The sequence below is a fragment of the Carya illinoinensis genome, chromosome 8, assembly GCF_018687715.1.
Source record: "Carya illinoinensis cultivar Pawnee chromosome 8, C.illinoinensisPawnee_v1, whole genome shotgun sequence".
NCBI classification, from domain to species: Eukaryota; Viridiplantae; Streptophyta; class Magnoliopsida; order Fagales; family Juglandaceae; genus Carya; species Carya illinoinensis.
This window is the reverse complement of record NC_056759.1, coordinates 16,136,300-16,161,028: the sequence shown is the minus strand read 5'-3', so window position 1 is coordinate 16,161,028 and position 24,729 is coordinate 16,136,300. Positions and strand designations below refer to the sequence as shown.

The 24,729-nt window shown below is 36.8% G+C and overlaps 3 protein-coding genes across 4 annotated transcripts; all 3 read right to left on the bottom strand.

Moving 5' to 3' along the window:
* Positions 1-12,909: 12,909 nt before the first annotated feature.
* On the bottom strand, positions 12,910-14,309 carry LOC122274458 (protein FAR-RED IMPAIRED RESPONSE 1-like). Its single transcript, XM_043083495.1, has 4 exons — positions 13,455-14,309; positions 13,266-13,355; positions 13,069-13,146; positions 12,910-12,972 (listed from the first exon to the last, which is right to left on the bottom strand). Exons 1-4 carry the CDS (start codon positions 14,307-14,309, stop codon positions 12,910-12,912), a joined length of 1,086 nt encoding a protein of 361 aa, XP_042939429.1.
* A 33-nt stretch (positions 14,310-14,342) lies between these two features.
* Positions 14,343-16,311, bottom strand: LOC122274457 (protein FAR1-RELATED SEQUENCE 5-like). Its single transcript, XM_043083494.1, has 4 exons — positions 16,237-16,311; positions 16,097-16,171; positions 15,817-15,951; positions 14,343-15,728 (listed from the first exon to the last, which is right to left on the bottom strand). The coding sequence occupies exons 1-4, from the start codon at positions 16,309-16,311 to the stop codon at positions 14,343-14,345; spliced, it is 1,671 nt and encodes a 556-aa protein (XP_042939428.1).
* Positions 16,312-18,200: 1,889 nt separating this feature from the next.
* Positions 18,201-24,714, bottom strand: LOC122274273 (serine/threonine-protein kinase Nek2-like). Of its 2 annotated transcripts, none has more exons than XM_043083313.1 (15): positions 24,558-24,714; positions 23,239-23,345; positions 23,088-23,154; positions 22,619-22,684; positions 22,429-22,475; positions 22,260-22,305; positions 22,044-22,124; positions 21,913-21,955; positions 21,732-21,781; positions 21,563-21,644; positions 21,406-21,455; positions 20,616-20,689; positions 20,345-20,396; positions 19,498-19,956; positions 18,201-19,060 (listed from the first exon to the last, which is right to left on the bottom strand). In XM_043083313.1, exons 2-15 carry the CDS (start codon positions 23,322-23,324, stop codon positions 18,431-18,433), a joined length of 1,833 nt encoding a protein of 610 aa, XP_042939247.1. In that variant the 5' UTR covers positions 23,325-23,345; positions 24,558-24,714; the 3' UTR covers positions 18,201-18,430. The 2 variants fall into 2 exon arrangements, with proteins under 2 accessions (XP_042939247.1, XP_042939246.1); XM_043083312.1 differs by lacking the exon at positions 24,558-24,714 and adding an exon at positions 23,524-24,074.
* Between the last annotated feature and the right edge of the window lie 15 nt (positions 24,715-24,729).

Here is a 24,729-nt window from a genome sequence, read left to right as displayed (position 1 = left end):
CAAGTATTGACATTTTAATATTTTTATTAATATAATGAATTTTATATTGTATTTGGTGTTGAGAATTCCTTAACACTTTTTAACATACTTCATTACTATTTATTACTTTATTATTACCTTTTACCTACTTTTTACATATTTTTTACTACTATTTAATATTTTATTATTATTTTTTACCTACTTTTTTAATACTATTCACGACATACCTCAACACCCAAACTCAACTGCACATTCCATTATTATATATTATTACATTTCTCAACATCCAAACTCAATCACATGAACATATTCTATTATTACACTTTTTAATATTCTATTATTACTTTTCATTACTATTAAATATCATAATTGCAAATAATATAACTCATTTTACAAGGTAAGAAGTAACCCAAAATCAATGGGTCAGAATTAAAGGTCTTATCAATTGGGCCGACCACCAAGGGTACTATTATTGAATAAATTGTCTTTCTCATGTATAAGAACTTGAGTTACAAGAGGGAGACAGACTGCCATCAAAAAGAGTCCAGGTCAAGTTTGACTGAGGTAGGTAGGTTTGGCATCTAAAATGAGATATAAATTTTTTTTATCTCATCTTATTATTATAATTTTTTTAAATTTTTACATAATTTTTTTAAATTTTAAATTAATAATAATATTTTATTCAATTTTTAACTTTCATCTAAAATAAAAAATTCTCATCTAAACGTATCCTTTTTCTTAGAAAGATTGAAAGAGAAGCTACAGAGGGGAAGAGATATCCTTATTATCAGTCTTGTAAATTAATCACATCGGTTAACTCTTTTATAAGATTCTTTAGTTATTTTGTTAGATTACTTGAAGAATAGCGGTTACCACTTCAAATGTGTGTGTGTGTGTGTATATATATATATATATATATATATATATATAAAAGCAGCTTTACTTTTCCATTTTTCAATAATATGAACTTTATCATCTTCTTAGTCTTAGAATGGTATCAAAGAAAGCCTTGATCCGCTTTGCTCAGAGTATGGCAAATACGAACATAATTGATGGTCCTATAAAACCTTGCTTTCTTCATCAAGCGGATAGTCTTGGTGTTCTTATTATTTAACAACCAGTACTCATTGGTGAGAATTTCCACACTTGAATTGGATTGATGACTATGGCATTGATTGTGAAAAACAAATATGCCTTTAACGATGGAAGTTTGCCTCAACCTGTCAAGAATGATCCTCTATATGTTTATTAGATTTGTTGCAACACAATGATGCTATCTGGGATAATTAATCCATTGTCCAAGGAGCTATTAAGATGAGGTGCTGACTTTTTATCCGATGCCGAAAATGCACTTGTGGAGTATTGCAAATTGTTCTTGATTGTCAACAAACATTGTATGTATTGTAGTTTCTATAGGTTTTAATGAGACATGCTAGTGTTCGTGGCTGGATCATTTGCTAAAGGGTAGCGCTAAATCCACTGAAAGATGTAGTCTGAATACTCACCGAATAGGCCTTTTTTTTTCATTCATTTTTTTATATTTTTAAATATTTTTTTAAAAATAAAAAAATTCACAACATCACTAAAAAAATACTTACTTAATCACTAAGTAAAAAAAAAAATCAAAGCATTCGGTACACTTTGTGGATCCTGAATTCATTTTCCTTTGCTAAACATAAACAACGTCTTCTCTCTTGCTCTTTGAGAAAAATGCCAATGATTTATCACGCTCACGACTATTATTCTAGAACCTGTTGTGATTTTCAATAAAAATGGTTATAACAAAAATTTTCACAAAAATAATAATTCTAGCTAGGCTCGTGGTAAATATAAGTATATTTGCACATACTATGGAAAGAAGGCCATACTACTTACAAGTGTTACAAGCTCCATGGGTTTCCATATTTCAAATTCATTAGCAATAAATCTTCCTAATGCTTCTTTTCCCAGTGGTTTTGATTCTGTTAATACTCCAATGTTGCCTATAACACAAGAGTAATGCCAGCAAATCCTTGCTTTATCCGGTCTTAGTCCAACCAACCCATGGCCAATCAACCTATGGCCAATCACTTAGGCAGTTCTATACCATAATATGCTACTTATCAATTAGTTCCTTGTTTTTCAAGTATATCAAATTTCTTTAAACATTCTATGTTCTCTTTGACTCTGTCGGCCAACTATTTCATCACATCTTGGAGAACTGACTTAGGTATAACTAATCATATGATCAGTTCTCCTTCTTTGTTCACTTTAATTCTATCCATTGACAATTCTTTTGTGAAATCACCAAATGGACATTTTGTACCTATGTGTTATATATGGACAGATGACCTTTCTATATCTTTAACTCTCAAGAATGTATTGCGTGTTCCCTCTTTCAACTTCAATCTCAATTTTTTTTAGCAAACTAACTTCAAATTCCCTTTACTGTTTGTTTTCTTTCATCAATACTGTCTTGTGCAGCACTTTTCAAGCTGTAGAACGTTTGGAGTGGCTAATTTCTTTCAAGGCTTATATTACTTGCTGCAAGACTTCATCTACAAGTTCAAAACTTATTTATGTTTCTTCATGTGCTTTTGCTTTTTTCAATAAAACAATACATGTGGCATTGTAGACTTGGCGACTAATCTCCTTTTAGGATGCAACTTTTACACCATATTTTCAAGTCATAAAAATCTCAAATAATAATCATTGTACTATTTGTTCTCTTGCTAAACAAAAGAGGATTTCTTTTCGAGCTAGTATAGTAAAATCTAGTTTTTGTTTGATCTCATTCATTATGACATATGGGGTCCATTTTCCACCCCATCTTATCGAGGTTTTTATTATTTTCTTTTCATGGTAAACATTACATCCAATCCTTTTTTCCAGCTTCTAGGAACACAATTCGATTCCAAAATCAAAGTTATAGATATGATAATGGCAATGAATTCAATATGATAAAATTCTACAATAATAGAGGTGTTATATACCATAAAAGATGTGTATACACACCTTATAAAATGGTGTTGAATTTAAGCATCAACACATTCTAAATGTCACTAGAGCTCTCAAATTTCAATCCAAATTTCTTCTTCCTCTTTGGTCTAATTGTATTCTTACCTTAGTTTACATTATCAATAAATTGCCTACACCTATGTTGTCTAACAAATCCCCATTTTAAATGTTATCCCAAAACTAACTTCTTATAATCATTTTGAGGTTTTTGGATGTCTCTATTATTCATGTATACTTTTTACCCATCGTTCTAAATTTGATGCAAGAGTTGAACCTTGTGTCTTCCTTAGTTATCCTCCCATAATTAAAGGCTATAAATTACTTAGGGCTCGTTTGAACACTTTGAATATTTTAGAATTCTGTTAATAGTTGTGAAATAGTTTATATAAAGATATTTTATTGGGTTTTGAAAAAGGTGAGAGAAAATTTTGAATGAAAATATTAAAAAGTTAAAAAATTGTTTAAATATTATTTTTGTTTTAAAATTTGAAAAAAGCTGTATTATTTTTTGTATTTTGTTTAGAAATTTGAAAAGCTATATTGGATTTTGTGTTAGGATGAGGTAATTATTAGATGAAAATGTTAAAGATTTCAAATTGAAAAGTATTTTGTGTTTGAGTGACGTTTGGAAAGGAAATTATGAGAAAATTTAAAAATATCTAAGAATATCCCGTTATCCAATCTGTTTTCAACTCCAAGATGTTATTTTTCCACCTAATTTGTTTTCAACTCCAAGATGTTATTTTTCATGAGAACTCTTTTCCTTTTCAATCCTCATTACCACATATTTCAATTTTAGATCCATTTCTAGTCATTCCTTCTCCCATTACAAAAGAAAATAATATTCTTTCTATTTCCATCACATCTAATGATATTCCTCTTCCCACTCAAAAAGGTCTCTTAAAATAGAAGACAACCTAAATATCTTGCAAGATTACCTCTATTGATTTCTCCAATCCATTTGATTCCATAGTAGATGGTTCACAAACTACAAGTACATTATCTTATCTTTTGTACTCTATCTTATTCAAAATTTTCTACTGCTCACTATGCTTTTACTTGTCTATTTCTTCCCATTATGAACCTAAAGCCTTTAACCAAGCTATCAAATACATACACTAGAAAGAAAAAATGGTTGCTTAATAAATGCTCCTAAAAAAAATAAAATTTGGGCTCTAATTGATCTACCATCGAGTAAGAAATCAATTGGAAATAAGTGGGAGTACAAATGTAAATTTAATACAAATGGGATGTTAGAACATTGCAAAGCTACACAACAAGAAGGTATTTGTTACTTTGATATATTCTCCCTTGTTGCAAAGATTGTCACTATTCAATGTCTCATACCTTTGGCAACTGTTCGCAACTAGCATTTACATCAACTTGATGTGAATAATGGTTTCTTTCATGGAGAGCTAGATGAAGAAGTATATATGCAAGTCCCACAAGGATTTACAAAACAAGGAGATACACGAGTTTGCAATATAGTTAAGCTAGTAGGTGTTATTGTGCTACCTATATCCATGGGAATTTAACTGTGCACAGTCACCACCATGGTGGACTTTGTAGTGGTTAAGACCCATTCCTTCTACTATGCAATTATAGGATGATCAACTTTGAATAGCTTGAAAGCCGTCACCTCCACCTACCACTTAATAATGAAATTCCCAATAAAGACAGCGTCAACGAAGTCCATGGCGAGCAAGCGTTGGCACGTGAGTGTTATATGCAAGAACTTAAGGATGGAGGAAGGGATGTATGCATAGCAAAGACAATGATGAGATCAAGCATTGGAGAGAAGCTACCACCACCACCTACAAAACTTATCGAGCATGGGGTTAAGGCACTAGACCGGTAAAATTTGAAGTAGGGTGGAGTTGATGAGCCCTCGAAGCTCATAAACCTATATTCAGATTGTCCCGAGGCAACAACAAGAATAGGAAAAAGAATGGGGACCAAAATTACTTGCTGACTAAAGAGACTCCTAATCGAGCACAAGGATGTGTTCACTTGGAGTCACGAAGATATGTTTGGCATTGGTGTCGAAATCATCAAGCACCGCCTCTATGTTGGCCTAGAGGCCAATGAACTCTGCTAGAAATAAGGAGCTTCAAAATGGAGAATTACGCTGTGGTAACAAAGGAACTCGAATGCCTCTTGGCTGCAAGGTTCATCAAGGAAGCCCATTACTAGGAGTGGCTCTCCAAGGTGGTCTCAGGGAAGAAGCCGAACGACAAATTGAGGATGTGCATCAAATTCATCGATTTAAACAAAGTGTGCCCAAAGGACAACTTCCCTTTGCCTGACATCGACCTGAAAGTCGATTCCAAACCTGAGGAACCAAGAGAATACTCCAATTGCAAACAGATGAACCCAAGGAACCAAGAGAATACCTCGTTCATAATGGATAAGGCTTGTATTGTTACCAGGTGATGCTCTTTGGGTTGAAGAATGCCAGTGCCATGTAACAAAGATTGGTAAACCGTATGTTCAAAGACCAAATTGGGTGCAACATGTAAGTCTATGTGAACGACTTACTTGTTAAGAGTAGGGAGCATGAATACCACATAGTAGACTTATGCAAGGTTTTCACTATTTTGTAACAGTACAAGATGAAGCTCAAATTGACAAAATGTGCCTTCAGAATGGATTCGGACAAATTCTTGGGTTTTATGATCTCTGAAAGGGGAATTGAGCCCAATCCCAAGAAGATAAAGCAATAATTGACATGAAGGTGCCTAGGAGCCTCAACGAAGTGCAGAGATTGATCGAAAGGATAACGACTCTCAATAGGTTCGTGATCTTGTTAACATATAGGTGTTTGCCCTTCTACCAAGTGTTCTCAAAAGGCTTACTCTTGGAATAGTGAATGCAACAAGGCATTTGGGCAACTAAAGGAGTACCTTTCCAACTCACCTCTCTTGAGTCAAGCCAGGTAAGGGGAAACCATATACTTGTACCTGTCAATTTCCCCACACATAATCTCAACTGCCTTAATTGAAGAAAACTAGAACACTCAGAAGCCAGTGTACTACACAAGTTGGGTTTTGTAAAGGCTTGAAGCCCGTCACATGCACATAGACATGTTATCATTTGTGTTAATAACAGTAGCTTGGCAGTTGAGGCCCTACTTTCAAGCCCACCAATCAAGATACTGACAGAAGTCCTCTTGGGAAAGGTGCTAAGAAGGCCTGATACATCGGTGCGCCTCATGAGTTAGTTGATCAAGATAAGCGAGTTCGATGTCAGGTATCTCCCTCCAAATACCATGAAAAGGCAAGTATTGGTAGATTTCTTGGTAGAGTTAACCAACTTCCTCGAGGAGATACTAACATTGGCTACCAATAGGCCCTAGCAGATTTCCATTGAAGACTTCTTATACTGCACCAATGGCGGGATAGGTGTGCACATCATAACCAATGTCTGTAAAAGGATCCATTGTGCGATAAAGTTCACGTTGAAAGTCACCAACAATGAAGTAGACTACGAGGCATTGCTGGTGAGACTCGTCGTGGCAAAGGCACTAGGAGTAAAGGAGGTCAACATTCAGGTAGACTCCTAGGTCGTAGGTATTTGGGTAACAGGCGAATATTTGGCAAAAAGATAAAAGCTGAAGGTGTACTTTCAGCAGGTATGGAAAATGTGTGCTCGCTTTCAGTAATTTAGTATCAAGCAAATACCACAAGAGGATAACTGGAAGGCAGACAAGTTAGCACGAGTCACCTTGGGCATAGACGAGACAACCCTACCCTGGAAGGTGGAGATCCAGATGCTAAAAACCCCATCAGTTGAACGTGAAATCTTAAGGGTAAGTTTAGGAACTCTTGAGTGGGCGTTAAGTATCGTAAAGTACTTGATCAGTGGCAAAATTCTCGACAAGAGGTGGGAGACCAGAAAGACAAGAAATAGAGTAACTAGTTTCACTCTCATGGATAGGATATTGTACAAGCGGAGTTTTTCCACACTCCTAAAGTGCATTTCATTGGAGGAAATGCAGTACGTCATGACAAAGATGCATGAAGGCGTGTGCAGGAATCACTCCGATGGAAGGGCCTTGGTGGGAAAGTCCTTAGGGAAAGATGCACACCCTTAATGATGCAGAAGAATTCGGTAGGAAGTGTGCAAACTGTTAGCTACATGCTCCTGTGCCTCATTGCCCGTCAAAAGAACTAACGTAGTTTGACTTCGATCACTATCGCAACTGGCATGTGGAACTTGTGATCAAGGTCAGGTACTCCTCTCTAAGTCATACCAAGCTATAGGTAAAGTTGAGGCCACGAATAAGACAGTGTTCACTATTCTTAAGAAAAGGTAGGAGAGTAAAAGAGGGGCATGGTCCAAGGAACTCCATGGAGTCTTATGGGCATACAAGACTACTAGGAAGACCATGATAGGTGAAACTCTATTCGCCATGGCATACAAGAGTGAAGCGGTAATACCTGTTGGGATTAAGATACCGAGCTACAATATTCAACATTACGACAGAGAGTTGAATAGCCAAATGTTTGAAGACAACCTCAACCTACTAGAGAAAATGAGGGAGGAGGCAGGAATCAGGATGGCTTAGCACAATAGAAAGATTGAGTAATATTTTAGCATGAGGGTTAAGCCTAGGACGTCCAAAGTAGGAGACCTAGTATTATTTCTCATAAGCTCTCTAATGTAACTTGGTAATATAATAAAATTGACTTTCTTTCAAATATTCTCTTGCCTACATATCGAGTGGCCATGGCGCTTGCACCAGTATAGTCGAGTCCATCCTTCTTGGAACCTAAGCTAAGTGGTCACTACACTCGCACCTTGCGAATCTCCACGGATGGAACCACTTTCTTTAGGGCATCGATCCTCACAAGTGTGGTCAAGTTCATCTCTCTTCGAACTTAAGCCGAGTGGTCATTACACTTGAACTCAGCGAATCTTCATGGATGACACCACTTTCCATAATTAAATGGATCCAACCCTAAAATCCTAACAAGACTAATATAAATAGTAGGTGACATGACACGACCTATATAACCTATTTAATAATCAAATTTTGTTAGTCTAATAAAAACACAACCCATTTTAATCCATTGAAACCATTTTGCAAATGGGTTAAGCTGACATGTACATTTTTTTAAATTCAATACATAAGTTCATATATAATAAATAAGTTACTATATAAATATATAGAATTACAACTAGATTCGTGACAAAATATTTTATAATCAATATTCAAACAAGTAATATATAAAAAAATTAATATCTTAAAGAAATAAGATTATATATTAACAAGAATGGTTAATTGATTTGAGATATTTAGTAGCCAAATAATAATATCAATATTACATACCAACAACAGTGAAGGCATAAATCTAAAGATTTATAACATTTAAATATAGAAGTAGAGCTTCATCCTTGATCTCGTTGAATATAAAATTTATTTGGATTATACCTAGTGATTGTGGTTTTCATGGGTGAACTCACAATTGACTCATTTGTTGGATCAGTCCGTTTTAACTCGAACATATTTATATTAAATCTAATCTCGCTTATTTTATATTGTGTTCATGTGTTAGGTGGGACGAGTCCCTAACCTAGATTTTTAAAAGGAAAAGTCTTCTTGCAGGCGTTTTGCGGACTAAGTCGCGCACCATTGCTGATGTGGCTAAATGAAACGCAGCGTTTTGTCCGGAGCGGGAAAGAATTTTGAGTGGAAATGAATATCGCATCCTCTCTCTCCATTCTGTTCTCTTCCCCCTCTCTTCCCATTCTCCGAGAAACACTTCTCCCCTCCCGTCCGGTTTGCTTTCCCCCTCTCTCTCCATTCTGTTCTCTTCCCCCTCTCTTCCCATTCTCCGAGAAACACTTCTCCCCTCCCGTCCGGTTTGCTTTCCCCCTCTCTCTCCATTCTATTCTCTTCCCCCTCTCTTCCCATTCTCCGAGAAACACTTCTCCCCTCCCTTCTGGTCTCCTCTCCCGATTTCACAGTCACTACTGCCGCGTAGTGCATCTTGGAGCTGTAGTTATCCCTATATTTGGGTTCCGAAGCCTAACCCAAAATGAAATCGGGAGGTGCGGAGACTTGAGTTTCGCTGCTGCTCCTTCGTGATTTGGGTTCCGAACCCTAACCCTAACCCAAAAAGAAATCGGGAGGTGCAGAGACTTGAGTTGGTCTGCTGTTTCTTCGTGATTTGGGTTCTGAACCCTAACCCAAAATGCCATACAGTTATCGTGATTTAGAAGCTGCTGCTTCGTGATTTATCGTGCTTGACAGGTTCACTCTCTCTCTCTCTCTCTCTTAGAGCAGTTGTTTCATTAAATTTAGAAGCTACTCTGTGGTTGCTATATAATCTGTATAGAAGCATGTATGGGAATTAGTTGAATAAAAGACTGATAGAAGCACGTAATGCAAGGGTTGTTTCCTACAGCTTGTTTCCATTAATTTGAGTTGGAGATCATGATAATAATGCTTTCGCTATGAGACTAGATCGTGGAATAAAAGACTGATAGAGGTATTAAAAATTAGATAATGAACGATAAAGCTATTGTACAGTCTTGACTCTTGCCTGCCAAGATTCTTACTTCTAAAACTTTCGGGCAGATCTGCAAGCTGTACGTGTGAAAGCCCTTTTTCCTTGTTTAGGATTGGAAAGTCCCTATTTTTTTTTCATTTATTTCTGTTCCTTTCCCACGTTTTATATTCTTATAAGTGGTTGGATTGATAATCAGAGTACTGCCATCGATGTAGGTCATTGGTGGACAACTGGGCCAACATTCACATGGAACTTGTGTGTGTGTGTATTAATTTCATTTTTCTTCAAATTAACTAAAGATTTAGATTAGTTTTTGCCAATGTTTTTTTCTCTTTGTTGTCATGCAGATGCGGTTCCTTAATTCAATTGTTGATTCAGTTAAATATTCTTGAAAACTCATCTTGTTTTCAAGCCGAGTAGTTAATACTGGTCAATTGCTTTGAAAATATATGAGAAATGAAGCTTTAAAAACCATAAAGTAGAAAGTGGAGTAGCATTTGTAAGATTTTAGTTTTTTTCGTTCTTGAAAATTTTATTGTTTCATGGGAAGCACAGTGAAATAATCCCAATCAAATTGGTAAATAGCATTCTCAAATCTGGGAGAATAACCAATGCTTCTCAAACTGTTTGGTCCTAAGTCCTGGAATCTGAATAACCAATGCCTTTTATATTCTAGTCATAAAATTCTTCACCAACTATGTTAGTTAAATGGCATTTTGGTGATTGGGTAACCATAAAGGCATTGGAGCCATGACTAGTTACAATAATATTACTTTTCCATTTATGTAAATATTGTTTAGATAATTCTATAACCACATAATGACTAGTTTGAAGTGTTTATTGGAACCCTGTGTATTTTTGAGATTTGTTATCTATTTTTACTTATTGATACAATTATCTTCGGGGTTGATTGAGGTGGAGGGCAGATCCATTGGGTTGTGCCCAGATTTGTTCCAACTATGAAGATTAAAGCTAAAAAGAAATAAATAGTTAACTTGTTGTAACTGCATGAATTATCTTGTTTCCAATAATAGTTCACTAACTTAGAACATACACTCCAACACTCCACCTCTCTTCTCTAAAAAAATGATTCTAAAGTATAACAGACCATAGTGAATGAAAACACTTATTTGGAAGCAACAGTATACTCCCACCTCGCACTGGGAACATGTCTGAACCAGAAAAGGTCTCATCGTCAGCTTCTTCATCTGAACTTACTATTCATTCTCTGAGAAAGAACCCAATGTGCACTTGTGGGTCACCTGCTTCACTTAGAACATCAAATACACCAAGAAACCCAGGTCGAGCATTCTTTGGATGTTCAAAGTACAATAAGAAGGTACTTTTATTTTGCATTCAGTTCTTGTCATATTTCTTGTACACATTTTGGTTTGACTAAATGTTAACCATATTGTTACATTTACAATATGGTTCTGGGAATATACAGGGGTTACCCCACTGCGACTATTTCAAATGGGCAGATAGTGATCAGGCAAGCGAAAATGAACTGATGAACATATTTGGTGAGATGTGTCGGAAGGAAGAAGAGCTTAGGAAAGTGCAGGTAGAGCTTCGAAAATTTGAGGAAGATGTTCGAAAAAGAGAGGAAGAAGTTCGAACTTGGATGGAAGAGGCTCGAACTTGGATGGAAGAGGTACGAAAAATACATGGTGAAATTGTCAAGCGGGACTCGGGAGTCCGGTGTGAACGTCCTCATCTGCGTATCTATTGGGCGATCCCTATCTTACTTTATTTATACTTGACTCGATCACAGTGACTTATTGGCCGGCAGCTGATTGTATAAATCTGGAATTTAGAAGTACTTTGTTATGTTTAGGTCCTTTTGGAACATGTGGGACAACAATTTTGATTAAAAGCCTATGATTGTATATATTGACAATGTTCGGTTTAGGCTTTGGAATTGCAGCCGGCCAGTTTTAATGTTTATTAGTACCATAACTGATATGTGTATTTTGGAACATGTGGGAGACCATATTTGATTAAAAGTATGACAGTTAGTCTTTGGAATTGCATCCGGAATTAGATTTTATGTTTAGTAGTACTATACACATTTTGCCTTGTTTGAAAGTTCCTGGATCCATAATCACATTTCAGTGAATGTTAGCCTTTGATGTTCTGCCTAGTGAATCTGAAAAAAGCATATTTGGGGAGCTGACTTCTCTATATAATTGCATGACAATGTACCCATCAAGCCAGACGAAGAAACTTTCAGGTAGCATTCATAAACAGAACCAGGCACATGAATCTGTTAAAGTTACTAACGTGTGCAGCTTTGCTGCCCAGAAAAAAACCATACGCTATAACCTGCCAGTAAATCAATCCGATCCTGCCATGAAAGAGAGTGCAACCCTGGCAATTGTTGTGTCATTTGGTATATTAACCTGCTATGATAAATATGACCCCACCTATACAACAAAACAACCTTAACCATTAACCTGCTAATTAATTCTAACTAAGCTGGACAATTAAAATCATCTTCACAATTTCGACATTCAACCATAAATATCAGGGGTTTTATAACCTAACATAGGAATTTGCTTGCAACAATTAATTCAATTGAAAATGATATACCTTGCAATATAAGCTCTTGCAATACATGGCACTTTTGAGATTTGCTAAAAAAGTAGGAAGCAATCAAAAAACCATATCAGCCCCTCACTTTCAGCTCCCACCAAAAACTAATTACAACAGTTCACTTTCACCTAACATAAATAATTACAACACATACGCTTCCTTGACCTAAATTAGAAATAATTACATCTTCTCAATACCACCCATCAAAAAATAATTGCCATCCATTCTCAATACCACCCATCAAAAAATAATTACATCTTCTCAATATCACCCATCAAAAAACAACCTTAACTAAAGTCATATATTTACAAAGAGTGGCTCCACTAATATTCTCCCTTTACATAATGACCCTATAACTGTTCACCGAGCTGCTCGAATCCCCTTCGTTCAAGCCTTACTGTTCCTATTTTTGTACAAAACTGCCATGAAGCTAATTACATCTTCATCTGAAAGCAAAGCAAACCAAATCAACTATATACGCTCAATAAATAGCATGAATTACGATCAAACTAGATTTAAAAAACAAGAAATTTACATCATTTCTATTAGTACCCAATCCCAACATAATCACAGCCAAGCTCGAATCCACCATGAAGATCAACATCTTGACTAATACTCCACCACACCAGCCGGCCATAGAAATAATTTAAAAAAAGATCATACCTTTAAAACCAGGTATACTCATTTGAGGCCTCAAAGTACTAGATTTACATGCATGTACACACACCCCATTAGAAAGTGATTTATTTTTCCCCATAACTAAGGTAAATTAGAAATAATTTTGGATTTCATCAACATTCAAGATACAAACCACTAATGTGAGTTATTGCCACGGTTGTGTCCCAGGTGTGCTATCCGGCTGGCTTCCACTCCCACCAAGTTGCATCTGTGAACATAACATAACAGTTAGAAATCTTTTCAGCAGTTGAGGTAGTCGAGGCAACATTTCCTAAGTATGACATCATTAAAGAAGACGGTTTACACTTTCTTGAGTCTCATTCACTGCAAAGCCTAACTCCGTGACACTCATGTCCAACACGTCGGATGTATTATGATGCGGCTAACAATACATAATCAAAATATTAGATAGCACACATCTTCATTTAATATAGAAGAATTAAAACAGCATTTTAAAAGCATTAATGGGAATTGTCCTGGCATTATAACTCCCTATGTAACCTGAACGAGGTTCAAGTGTTGTGTCCCAACATCTGTTTGCTGAAATAGTGACCTACAAGTGGAGAGGGATTCGCCTTCTATTCCATGCGGCTACAAAGAAAAAAATAAGCCGTGATTTCAAAAAATATTGTTTCTCAAAAAAGTTATCACTAGCTAAAATGTTCATAACCACGGGGGGCAACTATATACCTGTTTTCGTTTTCCTTTCTGACTTTGCTTCTTCGTCGTTGGTTTCACTCTCTCAACCATTGATTTTTTCCTCAGAGATGGCGGTCTGCCTTTTCCCTTAACTACCAGGGGACTCAATACTTTCTTAGGACTCCCACCTTCTTTTCCATCGGCACTTGTAACTGCAACCTTTGAGGGCGGCTTGGCGGTGCGGTATGCTATGTTCATTGCATCTAACTGAACTACCATGTCCTCAGTATACTCATCACATGAAGCAGCATTTGTGGCTACTTCGTAGCATTTCTTGATGATACGGGAATACCTTCTAACTTCAGGCCTCTGATCAACCATGTCATAACTACTTGGTATAAGAGTGTATGTCCTTTTAATGTCTTTCCGCCATCGATCTAGTATATACTTTTCTGGCACTGAACGGACTTTGTTAACTCTCATAATGGCTAATACATGTCTACACAATATGCCTCTCATCTCGAACAAGGCACATGAACACTTCACCTCGCACTCCGCCTCATTAAAGTATACCTTGTGGGTCACCTCCTTGATGAAACCATCAACATCCACTTCATCTTCTACAAGGTATGTTGCAATTACACCATCCTTCCGGTGTAGAGTGAAAAGAGTTGCAAGCATCCCTATGACTTCTTTTTGAACTTCTCTAAATTTGTTGCATGTGTAGATATTCTGAAATATCTTCTCAAGTGGAGAGGGAGAGACAACAGGTATAGTGACATTGAATGATTGGAAGTCCGACGCGTTTTCATTCTCAATCTTCTTCCTCAGCGCATTATCGAACTGATCAACAAACTCTTTTAAGTTTGTTTTGGCATGAACATACCCATCAAAAAAAGCATTCATGCTTTCGCTTCGTTGGATTGTACTCATTCCCGCCTAGAAAACATCTTTCATGAATACTGGAGCCCAACACATACGCTCAGCATATAAGCTCTGCAACCAAACATTCTCTTGCAAGTTGTACTTGGAAATTAACACATCCCAAGAACTCTCAAAGTCAAGTATTGTTTGAGAGTCATACACACAGTTGAGCAACTCAGATTTCAACCCAGATTTGTATGCACCATGTGCACCTAGCTTCTCAGGTAATTTTTTCAATATGTGCCATAAGCAGAACCGGTGTCGGCAATTTGGAAAGACCAGCGCAATTGCATTTTTCATGGCTCTGTCTTGATCCGTGATAATAGCCTTTGGAGCTTTACCATCCATACAGTTCAACCAAGTCTGAAATAACCAAGTAAACGTTTCAGTATCCTCACTAGATATTAAACCTGCCCCCAACAGAATTGACTGGCCATGATGGTTGACACCAACAAACGGTGCAAACGGCATCCCATATCTGTTTGTCAAATACGTCGTGTCGAACGTGACGACATCACCAAAATATTTGTAGGCTCCCCTACTTCGTGCATCCGCCCAAAATACATTCTTCAATCGTCCATCATCGTCAATATCCATTAATGAAAAGAATCCATCATTTCTATATTGCATCCTGGCAAAATACTCACGGAGGGCTCCAGCACCTCCTTTGCCAAGTCGAAGATGCCGTGCCTTGTCTATATAATTCCAACAATCTTTTTCATTAAATGGCAAGTTTTCAAACCCACCCGCTTCTTGAACAAGAGAGGCGAAACTCTTGTTCATTCTAATCCCAGCCTGATCATTTATATCTAACACTCTTTTAACAGATTCGCTCAATTCTCTATTGCAGCGAAAGAATCTCGACTTTTGGGGACTTAAGCCGTGATTATGGTGATTGTACACACTCGACACCTTCAACACCCCTTTTTCTAACGTAGCATTTATCCTGGCCTTACAGTCAGTTTTTGAAGTCGGACGTGGCCTAATGACATTTGACGTACGATTCCGAGCCTTCCCACCACGGGCACAACCCAATGTCACATATCTAAGGCTCCCATCCTCAAGTCTATGACTCCTTTGTGTCATTACCCCGAAACCGCACTGTTGCCCATATCTTTTATAATAACCAAGTAACTCCTCCTCAGAATTAAACACCATATCCAATTTCGGCTCTTCAACGATATCAGTCCCCTCGGTATGCACGGTTGTGGCCCGGTCGGTATGAACAGTATCGGCCCCCTCGATATGCACAGTATCAGCCCCCTCGATATGCACGGACTCAATACCATGGGTCGTAGAGGCAGGCATGGCATCTTCAATTTCATCAACATTACTTGAACTTGCTGAGTGTAACTCAATCGGAGGGCTAAGTGATGAATATCTTGGGGGTCGCGGGTTTCCCTGCAGTTTGCACCCAACGAAGCAATTAAATCGATTACAATCATGATAAAAAAAAATAGTGCGACAGTTTAATGATTAAAGTTATCACCTGACTAGTCCATGTAGATGGGTTGGTATCAGGACGATCCTGAAAGGGTGGTGGTAACCACGAATACCCCAATGGTGGATGGTGCCCATGCATATAGTTTGAGACATCCATCACAAAGGGCGAAATTGGTATCACCTAACATACAAAATGTCAGTGGATTGTGTCAATTGTTCCGGAATTACATGCAAATCCATTAAAAATGAGGCTATGAAAACAAACAAAATACAATACATAGATTATTATAACAAAAGCAATTTTGGAGATTTAACAAGAACATCACCTGTTTTGGTAGATTGGTTGATGGAATAGCAGGAGGAGGTGTTGACCCGAGTAGATTGAATGGTCTTGGTATCATCTATGGAACAAAACCATTCATTATAATTAACTCAAAGTGAAAAAGCAGTGTTAATCAATGAATACCTGGGTTGGTGGATTTGAGGAAGCAACTGTGGTCGTCGGTGGTATAGGAGATGCATGCTCCTTTCCTTTCTCCATCTAAAGAAAATTTTACAACATTATAAATCATCTTTTATAAATTACACCAGCCTTTATCCTTAGTAAATATGAATAATAAAAATGTTGGTGACATGTGAGACAGTAATAATGATGTATACATAATTAAATCTGAAACATCTTTATCAGATTGTGCACAACATCAATAATCATTAAAAAGTATGCTAGTGTATTAAAAAACCATATATTTTTATTAAACCCATATATTAAAAATTATACCACAAAGAAATTAGTGGTAGGTATACTATGATTTGATTAGAAAGCCCAATTGTCCTGTGGGCTGTGAATCTCAACAAAAGCATAGTCCTATTCTTCCATGCACCCAACTCCCAATTAATAATCCACACATAAGCACATGATTAGCTTTCTCAACTGACCATATTTAAATGAACTTACACTTAATATTTTCAATACATCCTAACCTGAATTAATGATCTATATATAATATATATATAGGAAGATGCATTGTGGTAACTCTTGATGAATATAGGTTATATATGTAGTTATATAGTTGTCGGAAATTGAATAATTACATCTAATCACTTTCTTGAGTCAAAAAATCCAATACTGACTAATTTCTTGCATACTTGATAAAAAGAGTCATGCACACGGTCACAATCAAATTATACAACAGACCTCCTTAGATGCCTAATATAATAGTTGGTTATGTGTTCATTTTTTAAGGCAATACTTTTCATCCATTTGTACTCTCAATACTAAGCACAAATACTTTTCGTTCCTTTTTTTTCTTTCTTAACTTTTTTTTTTTTTTTGTGGCAGCCAAAAAAGACACTCAATCTGGGAGATTTCAGCTGCTTACAATTCAAAAGCAACAAAAACTAGTATTTCGTTTATTTTCAGCAACAAAAATGGATCAAAGTTACATTCTTTTTTCAAATAAACAAAAAAACTATGACTTGTCAAAAATATTACCTTTCCGGGAAGCCGGTTTGATCAAGTGAGAGCCAAGATCGAGTTTTTGTCTTTTTTTTTTTTTTTTTTTTTTTTTTTTTTTTTTTTTTTTTTTACGACTGCAGAGGTGGTCGCAAAGGCCGGAGTAGGTGGTCGCAGACCACGGAGGTGCTGCGTGGTCGTTGGGTATTTCGTGCCGGAGGTGCGGGAGGGAGACGCGAAATGGCAGGAAAGATGTTTTCCCTCTTTTTCTGTCTTTTTTTTTTTTTTAATAGGACGGCAGAGGTGGTCGCGGAGGCCGGAGCAGGTGGTCGCGGAGGACGGAGGTGCAGCTCGCGGAGGACGGAGGTGCTGCTCGCGGAGGTCGGAGCTGCTGCGTGGTCCTCGCGTATTTCGAGCGGGAGGTATGGGAGGGAGACGCGAAATGAAATGCAGATAGAGTTTTCCCACTTTTCTGTCTTTTTTTTTTTTTTTTTTTTTTTTTTTTAAAAAGTTTGACCTGCCACGTCAGCAGGTGGTGCGCAAATTGGTGCGCAATCTGCCTGTACGGAGAATAACTCTTTTTAAAATATAAATTAGTAAAATTGACTTTTTAGATTTTTTATTAAAAATAATTTTATAATTGTTTTTAGTTAAACTGATTATTGCATGTTCTTTTTAGCTAAACATAGTTTTTGAGATTTTTTTAGTTAAACTGATTTTCTTTAGTATTTTAAATTAAAACAGATTTTTTTTTAATTATTTTAGTTAAACTGATTATTTTTATCTAAATCAGATTAGTTTAATTCTTGTCATAAATGTAGATGAAGTGTAATGGGTATGACGCGTTAGCACGCATCAAATTTTTTGATTCACCAACAGGCGTAAGCCTTTTAATTCGGTGATGTGATATTTGTGAGTCCATTTCATGCAAATCTATATTCTAAGTTTCAGAACTAAACTCCTATAAAACAGTAGGATAAGCAACTTTTTTGCAATTTTCTCCTCTTTGGCTTAAAAAGAAACCAACCAAGTACTAGCAAATCTGATGCCTGTCATAAAATCACAACATGTTGAGTCTACTGGGAAATAAGTGTAGTTATCACTATCAGTCTATGCTGCCTTCAAGACGAAGACTTGCAAATTCTGTTTCAATCATCAGGCGTAGAAACTTGCATTTGCAACAATCAATGTGGCATCAGTATTTCATCTAAATTGTTGTCTCCTTGAAGCTCTTAGCCAACCATATTGCAGTTTCCCTCGGAGAAACTTTCTCAGGCCCAAATGGCTTCAACAGCACACCAAGCTCATCAAGTCTTTCCTGCTGTAAGAGCCGCGCGCTGAACTCAAGCAACCCTTCCAATGCCTCTGCGCGTTGCTGGTATGATGAGGTGTCAAAACGACGCTGCTGTGACTCAGAAGATGAACGACTTGAAACACCAGTTGGATTATGCTCCGAGCATTCGCTAACATTTCCTGCAACTCCATGGCTGGCATCAGTGGGATTGGGCCTGACAAAGGTTCTGTCCACGACTTGGACTGTACACTTGTCCTTTGTGATTGAGCAGTCACCTCTGTCTGGCGAGTTAGAAGAGCATTGTGCAGATGTTGATGAAGTTTGATGGATTGTAAAGAGGGGATCTTCAGAAGAAGCTAAGTGGAATTTGGCAATCTTGTCAATCTGGGGGGCATTGACAGAGATGTCTGTAGACTCCATGCTGCCAAGTAAGCCAACATTAGCTCTATAAGGGGTTCCTGAGGCAGCAGCTCTTGTTGGTAATGGAAGAGATGCTCTTCGTGTTGCCTGAGATCTTCTCAGTGGAGTTTGTGACATCGGAAGCTGCAAATATAAGCATTGCTTTAAATAATCACCCAGACACATAACACAGACAAGACTTGAGTTCTTAATCACGATCCCCAGATCCTCTACAGAAGTTGGGGGTTGCAGGATCCCCAAATAACTTGGTAGTCATGGATGATCATCAATCACAAAATCTTAATGATTTTTTGTTGTTAACCATTTGATTTGACAACTGTCTTTGATAATAGTCATATAAAGTAACAAATGCAGTGACACTTCACAATAACCACACAGCACAGGATTAAGATGCCAGACTCTATTTTCTTCCAGCTGGAAAAATTTCAGAAAAAAATATAAGGCATTAGAAGTTTTGGAAGATGTTATTCCGTCAGCTACTAACGTTAAGAACGTTGATATTGAAAAATGAAGCTGAAATGCTGCATTTACCATGTACACACATATATATATACACTTACTGAGTCACGTTTGGAAACAATATGGGATATCTTTGATGGTGTTGTCTGTCTCTTTGGCGTAGCAGAAATCTTTCTTGGTGTCAATCTTGGGGTTTTGGAAACACTTGAAAACTTGCTGGTTATTGACTTGTCAAGATAATATTCTTTGTGCATGCAACCAACAGATAATTCTGCGAACTTTTGATTCATGCTTGGGAATTCCTGTGCTCTCTGAGAAGAACACATGGAGTCTTGTTCGGTTCCAGATATACTAGGATTCAGTGTCCTGTCATTGCTGAATGACATTCTCTTCACTTTCACAGAGTGAATTGAAATTGTTTCTGGCTCCACAAATCTTGTTCTCTTTATATAGTTGGAATCAGACCACCGGGTTGGGATAGTCTGTCTAGGGCTATTCAGTTTTAGATGAATCTTAAGGACGTATGGTTGAAGATGTGGATGAGTCAACAGCTCTGCAGCCTGACAAAACAAAGTTACACTTATGGTGAATAAGCATGAAGAATGAATGCTGAAGCATATGCATTTAAATAATTTACACTGACAAGCTGTGGCATATTATGGACATGAATATGGTTCTTAATTTTGGACATCGCCAAAATCTTTGAATTTTGGGCCTTAAGTTATTTATCATATAAATCCAACACACGGTAATCCGTAATCAATTGAATTATGAATGGCTAACACGGAAGTGACCCAAGCTAATACATCAACAGTTCAGGGACCCATATGGAACATAGACTCCATGATTTAAATGCCAAATGCATATGGCCAATCAGATAACAGAAAGGATACATGCGCTGATAAAATAAAACAAGTATTACAAGAAGAAAGGAACGGATAGATTTACGCTTGGTCTAAGTTCCGGATTTTTCCGCAGCATGCTTTTAATGAGCCCTCGACTGGTGAAAAAAGAAAAAGAGAAAACAGAAACAGGACAGGAAAACAGCAGCGGTGGCCAAAGCCCATTAGTTTATGACACAGAGAGAAAGAAAGAGAACATTCATTTAAAGAACAAAACAATGTCATTATTTGCTGCCCGGATGGAAAATTTCAAGTCATTAATGACATAAAACGATATAGAATTATAATAATTTCAAAAGAAATTGTTGAGGACTCACAATGCACCAGTATACATGGTCGGAAGGGGAGCCACAATAGACTTATTTATCTTGTTAATGAGAGCTTGCATGTCCTGCTCAGAGAAAGAAGACAAACTGATAATAGTTATATAAAGTGGACCAAATGAGCAGGAACTTGACACTAAAGGACAAGAGACCGATAGAATCAAAAGCATGAATATCAAGGGATATGGAATCATTTTTTTTACTTTAAATAGCATCTTCAATGAGTTTCTCCAACAGAATATCTTTCTAAGGCTTAGAGTAAGAATTAAGAACTACAAGAAAGAAATTGATTACTGGAGATTTGATATATGAGTTGACTCAATTTTACTTTGTATTGCTTATTTAAGGGAAGCATTTCTTCAACTGCTATGGGAAACATACTGGAATTATTCATTTAGTCACCCACAAGCACACGAAACAAATTGTTCGAATTAAATTAGCATTTCTTTGTAATTAAGTAAAGAATTAAGTTGCCAATTGCCCATACAGTCTCATATCGTAAGGAGAAAGGTTTCCATATTTTAGTCTTAGATGATAGGCTTTAGATGATACCTTTATCCCCCCACCCCCCCCCCCCCCTTCTCTTTTCCCACCAACTTTGATATGACAGGTAAGATTAGATTTTCTGTCATCATCACAGGGTCCCGGAGGCCTACTTAATTGAAGAAAATAGAAAATAACAGCACTAATTAAAACTCCTTGGTACTTAAAAATGTCCCTAAACAAGGAAAAATGGCAAAGAGACGACATTACAATCCATACTTACTGCAGGTCAGAAACTTACAAAGGCTTTAAATGCAGGCTTGTGAGCAGTCATTTCATAAATACAACATCCTGGAATATGCACAGCATTACGTATGCACATTAAAATCCAGCAATTATGAACACTGATCATGTCCAGAGTGATATTCAAAGTTTAAAAAAAAAAAAATTCAATTTACCCAAAGACCATATGTCTGATTTGGAGCCATAAGGTATATCTGCAAGAAGCTCAGGACACATGTAACTTGGAGTTCCGACAATCTGGATATGAGGCAGAAGATCCATGGTGACTATGCAAAGCAGAGGTTGGGAAAAGATGTTGTCATATCATTGGTCATGTTAACTTACAGAGGAAGCAAGATCATCAGAAGTCAACATCTTAGCAAGACCAAAATCACCTGTAACAAATATTCAAATTAATCTGGTAAAACTAATTAAAATGTACCGAATGATAAACCAAGACATAATTGAACAATGACAAAACAAACTTACAACGTACACCAAAAGGGACAAAAGGAGGACCACTTACCAAGACGTGTGTCTTGATCTTTTGTCAGAAATATATTTGAGCACTGAAGCAATTTTGGAATCATCAAAGCAAATTAGCTATGCAATTTCATGTATAAATCAAACTAGCTTCTCTATTAATTTTCCACTAACCTTGACATCGCGATGAAGAATATGGTTGGCATGCAAGTAATCGAGCGCCATTAGGAGTTGAACTAACCATCTACAAAGTTTCTGCATTTACCGAAAATTTCTAGTATGAAGCACACATGCAGCGCCTTAGTTTTCAAATAAGTTCCTAACACAGAATATTCAATTGTATTTTCAAAAACAAAAGAAAGTGGAGACTCGGTCCAAAAGTGTGACAACCTCTTCGGAAAAATGAACACCATTGGCCCTTTTAATTGCATCTGCCCTGCATAACAAGAGGTGGGCAGTTATGCATAGGTCAAAAAATATACAGAATGAATTATGTTCAAGCCGATAGCAAAACATTAATCAAAACCAAATGACCAACTTAACCGTTAAATTTACTAACATGTCTCCTCCTTCACAATATCCAATGACAATGCATACAAAGCAACCCTGGAAGTCAAAACACAAACTGTCATCAACTTTAGATAAATCAAAATTGGGGTCATAAGTTCCATAAGATGTATGGGACCAAGCAAAAAATCTACAATGCTACATTAGAAGTTAAACAAGTGAAGTGCATGCTCAAAACTGACCTTTTCCACCCAGGAGTCTTTATACTCCACAATAAATGGATTCCGTACTTGAGAAATAAGCTCCATCTGCAGGATAAAGATCAATACAGCATCTTACAAGCTGGTAATTATGAAGAAATATATCTGGATCTAAACATCAAGCAAATCTGAAATTGAAGACAAACACCTAATAAAGTATCCAGTACGCAAATATGAGCAACTGTAACTTCTCAAATATTAGTAATACTGACTGTTTCCATTTCTTTTCATCTTTATAATAGAAAAAAACTGAGAACTAATGTACGTATTTAGTTTCAAACAGTGAGTCAATAACTCTTAAATTTCACCTCTATGATCACTTCACAGGCTAAGAGAAATAAACTCTCACCCTCTATCCCTTAAATCTTTCAACAGAAAGGAATAATGACATTAATATTGCTTTTGAAGCTTCAGAAAATGATTAAAAAATAAAAAGATAAAAAATACTGACCTCCTGGTGGGCAGATCTGCGATTCCTATCAGTCTGGCGTGCAAGACGGATTTTTTTCAGCACGTACCTTACATAGGAAACAACATTTCTCCTATCAGACATGATTCAAGTTTCAAATCAAATGTTAAACATAAACAGGTAATGTCCTCACTTCTTTTTCTCAGTTTTATGCCTCACAAGAAGAGCATAACCAAAAGAACCTTTGCCAATCTGCTCCAGAATTTCATACTGCTCCATTTTTCTTGTTACAACTTTCCCCTGCTTAGAAAAGAGCCATCAGTCCTGGCAATTATTTAGAAAATAAAAATGCAAATGAAAGATTACACACAACACATTTAAAACAGTCGTTACTAAGTAAACACCTATCTACTGCGAAAAACTAATGAAATCATGAAGAGAGAACCATAAAAAAAATGAAGTGTCTGAAACCCCGCACCAGATGATGACCTGACCAAAAAGGTACCCTGGAAGTCATATGAGATTAAGACAGGCCATGAGAAGACATTGAAAAGAGGATGTACAGACTCATAACGCTCCATGATTTGAACATCACAGCACAACTATGAAGTACATGTCCAGAGCGTTAACTGCTAGATCTAAGCTTCGCCTGGTCTAAGTAGGGTTTTACAAATATCATTTGCTTTTGGGTTTTAGTCTGGTTTTAGTCTGCAGTACGTAAGATACTTCCGCAGATTTCTACATGATGATTTCAGCTGGATGGCATCAAACTGAAACTCTCGTGAAGGGCGAGAGTTTAGATTAGAATCACATGGTACTTAGGTGTAAAACCCAGAAAAATGAATCCTTGAGGACATGTATGGACCACGAAGAATGAAAGGCGAGAAGAGTTGCATCATTATGGAGGTAAATAATGGTAAATTTTTAAAGTGCATGTGCCTCCATCATTCGCTACCCCCTGGTGCCTTCGAATATAAGTGAATAGAATGAACTCATAGCCCCAAACCTACTATTTGAAAATATATAGGATAAAAGTGAGCCGAAAACAATCAAAGCTATCCAGAGTTCCTTTTGGCTCACGATTGTAAATTTATATAAGATCAACGCGCTCATGTACGTCATAACCAAAGCAGAAGCCACCCACTAAATGTAATGCACAAAATCTCCCCCCCCCCCCCCCCCCCCAACAACAACCTTGGTCTCCCGCCCAAAAAAAATCATAAATCTGAAAGATTGAACCCAGCAAAAACAGGCAAAAAAAAGAAAAACTTCGAATGCATTCACTTTTTGAAATAGAAATTGTTTAAGAAAGCTGAGAACAGTAGCACCAAGAAACAGATAAAATATTTTCTAGCTGCGAAAGGTTATCTAGAAGGTAAGTCAAGAAACCCAAAAACGAAAAAGCTCGAGAAAACAAGAAATTTTAATGGGTAGTTTAAAAACAACAAATAAAGAAACGAAATAAGAAATGGAGAAATGGTGCAGAAGAAAAGCAAAGTAAATAGCAAGTACCTGAAAGCTGAAGTAGATTGGGTGAAGAAGTAGATCCTCAAGTTCGTGGTTGAGAGAGAAAATGGGAACTAGTTCAGCTTCATTTGAATTTGCGGAGATATTTGAAAGACCAACACAAGGGAGCCGAAAGAAACCTGAAAGCTCTCCACCTACTGTTATTTATTATATTATT

Coding starts and splice junctions, on each gene's coding strand:
- LOC122274458 (XM_043083495.1), bottom strand. CDS start 14,309: ATGAATGCTTTTTTTGATGGGTATGTTCATGCCAAAACAAACTTAAAA. Junction 13,356..13,454: donor AGAAAGGAAAACGAAAACAG/GTATATAGTTGC, acceptor TTTTCTTTGTAG/CCGCATGGAATAGAAGGCGA. Junction 12,973..13,068: donor TGAATGAGACTCAAGAAAGT/GTAAACCGTCTT, acceptor TTATGTTCACAG/ATGCAACTTGGTGGGAGTGG.
- LOC122274457 (XM_043083494.1), bottom strand. CDS start 16,311: ATGGAGAAAGGAAAGGAGCATGCATCTCCTATACCACCGACGACCACA. Junction 16,172..16,236: donor CCTCAAATCCACCAACCCAG/GTATTCATTGAT, acceptor TTTGTTCCATAG/ATGATACCAAGACCATTCAA. Junction 15,952..16,096: donor CAACCAATCTACCAAAACAG/GTGATGTTCTTG, acceptor TTTGTATGTTAG/GTGATACCAATTTCGCCCTT.
- LOC122274273 (XM_043083312.1), bottom strand. CDS start 23,562: ATGACTTCCAGGGTACCTTTTTGGTCAGGTCATCATCTG. Junction 22,125..22,259: donor GTGTTCATTTTTCCGAAGAG/GTTGTCACACTT, acceptor CGGTAAATGCAG/AAACTTTGTAGATGGTTAGT. Junction 21,645..21,731: donor CTGATGATCTTGCTTCCTCT/GTAAGTTAACAT, acceptor CCTCATATCCAG/ATTGTCGGAACTCCAAGTTA.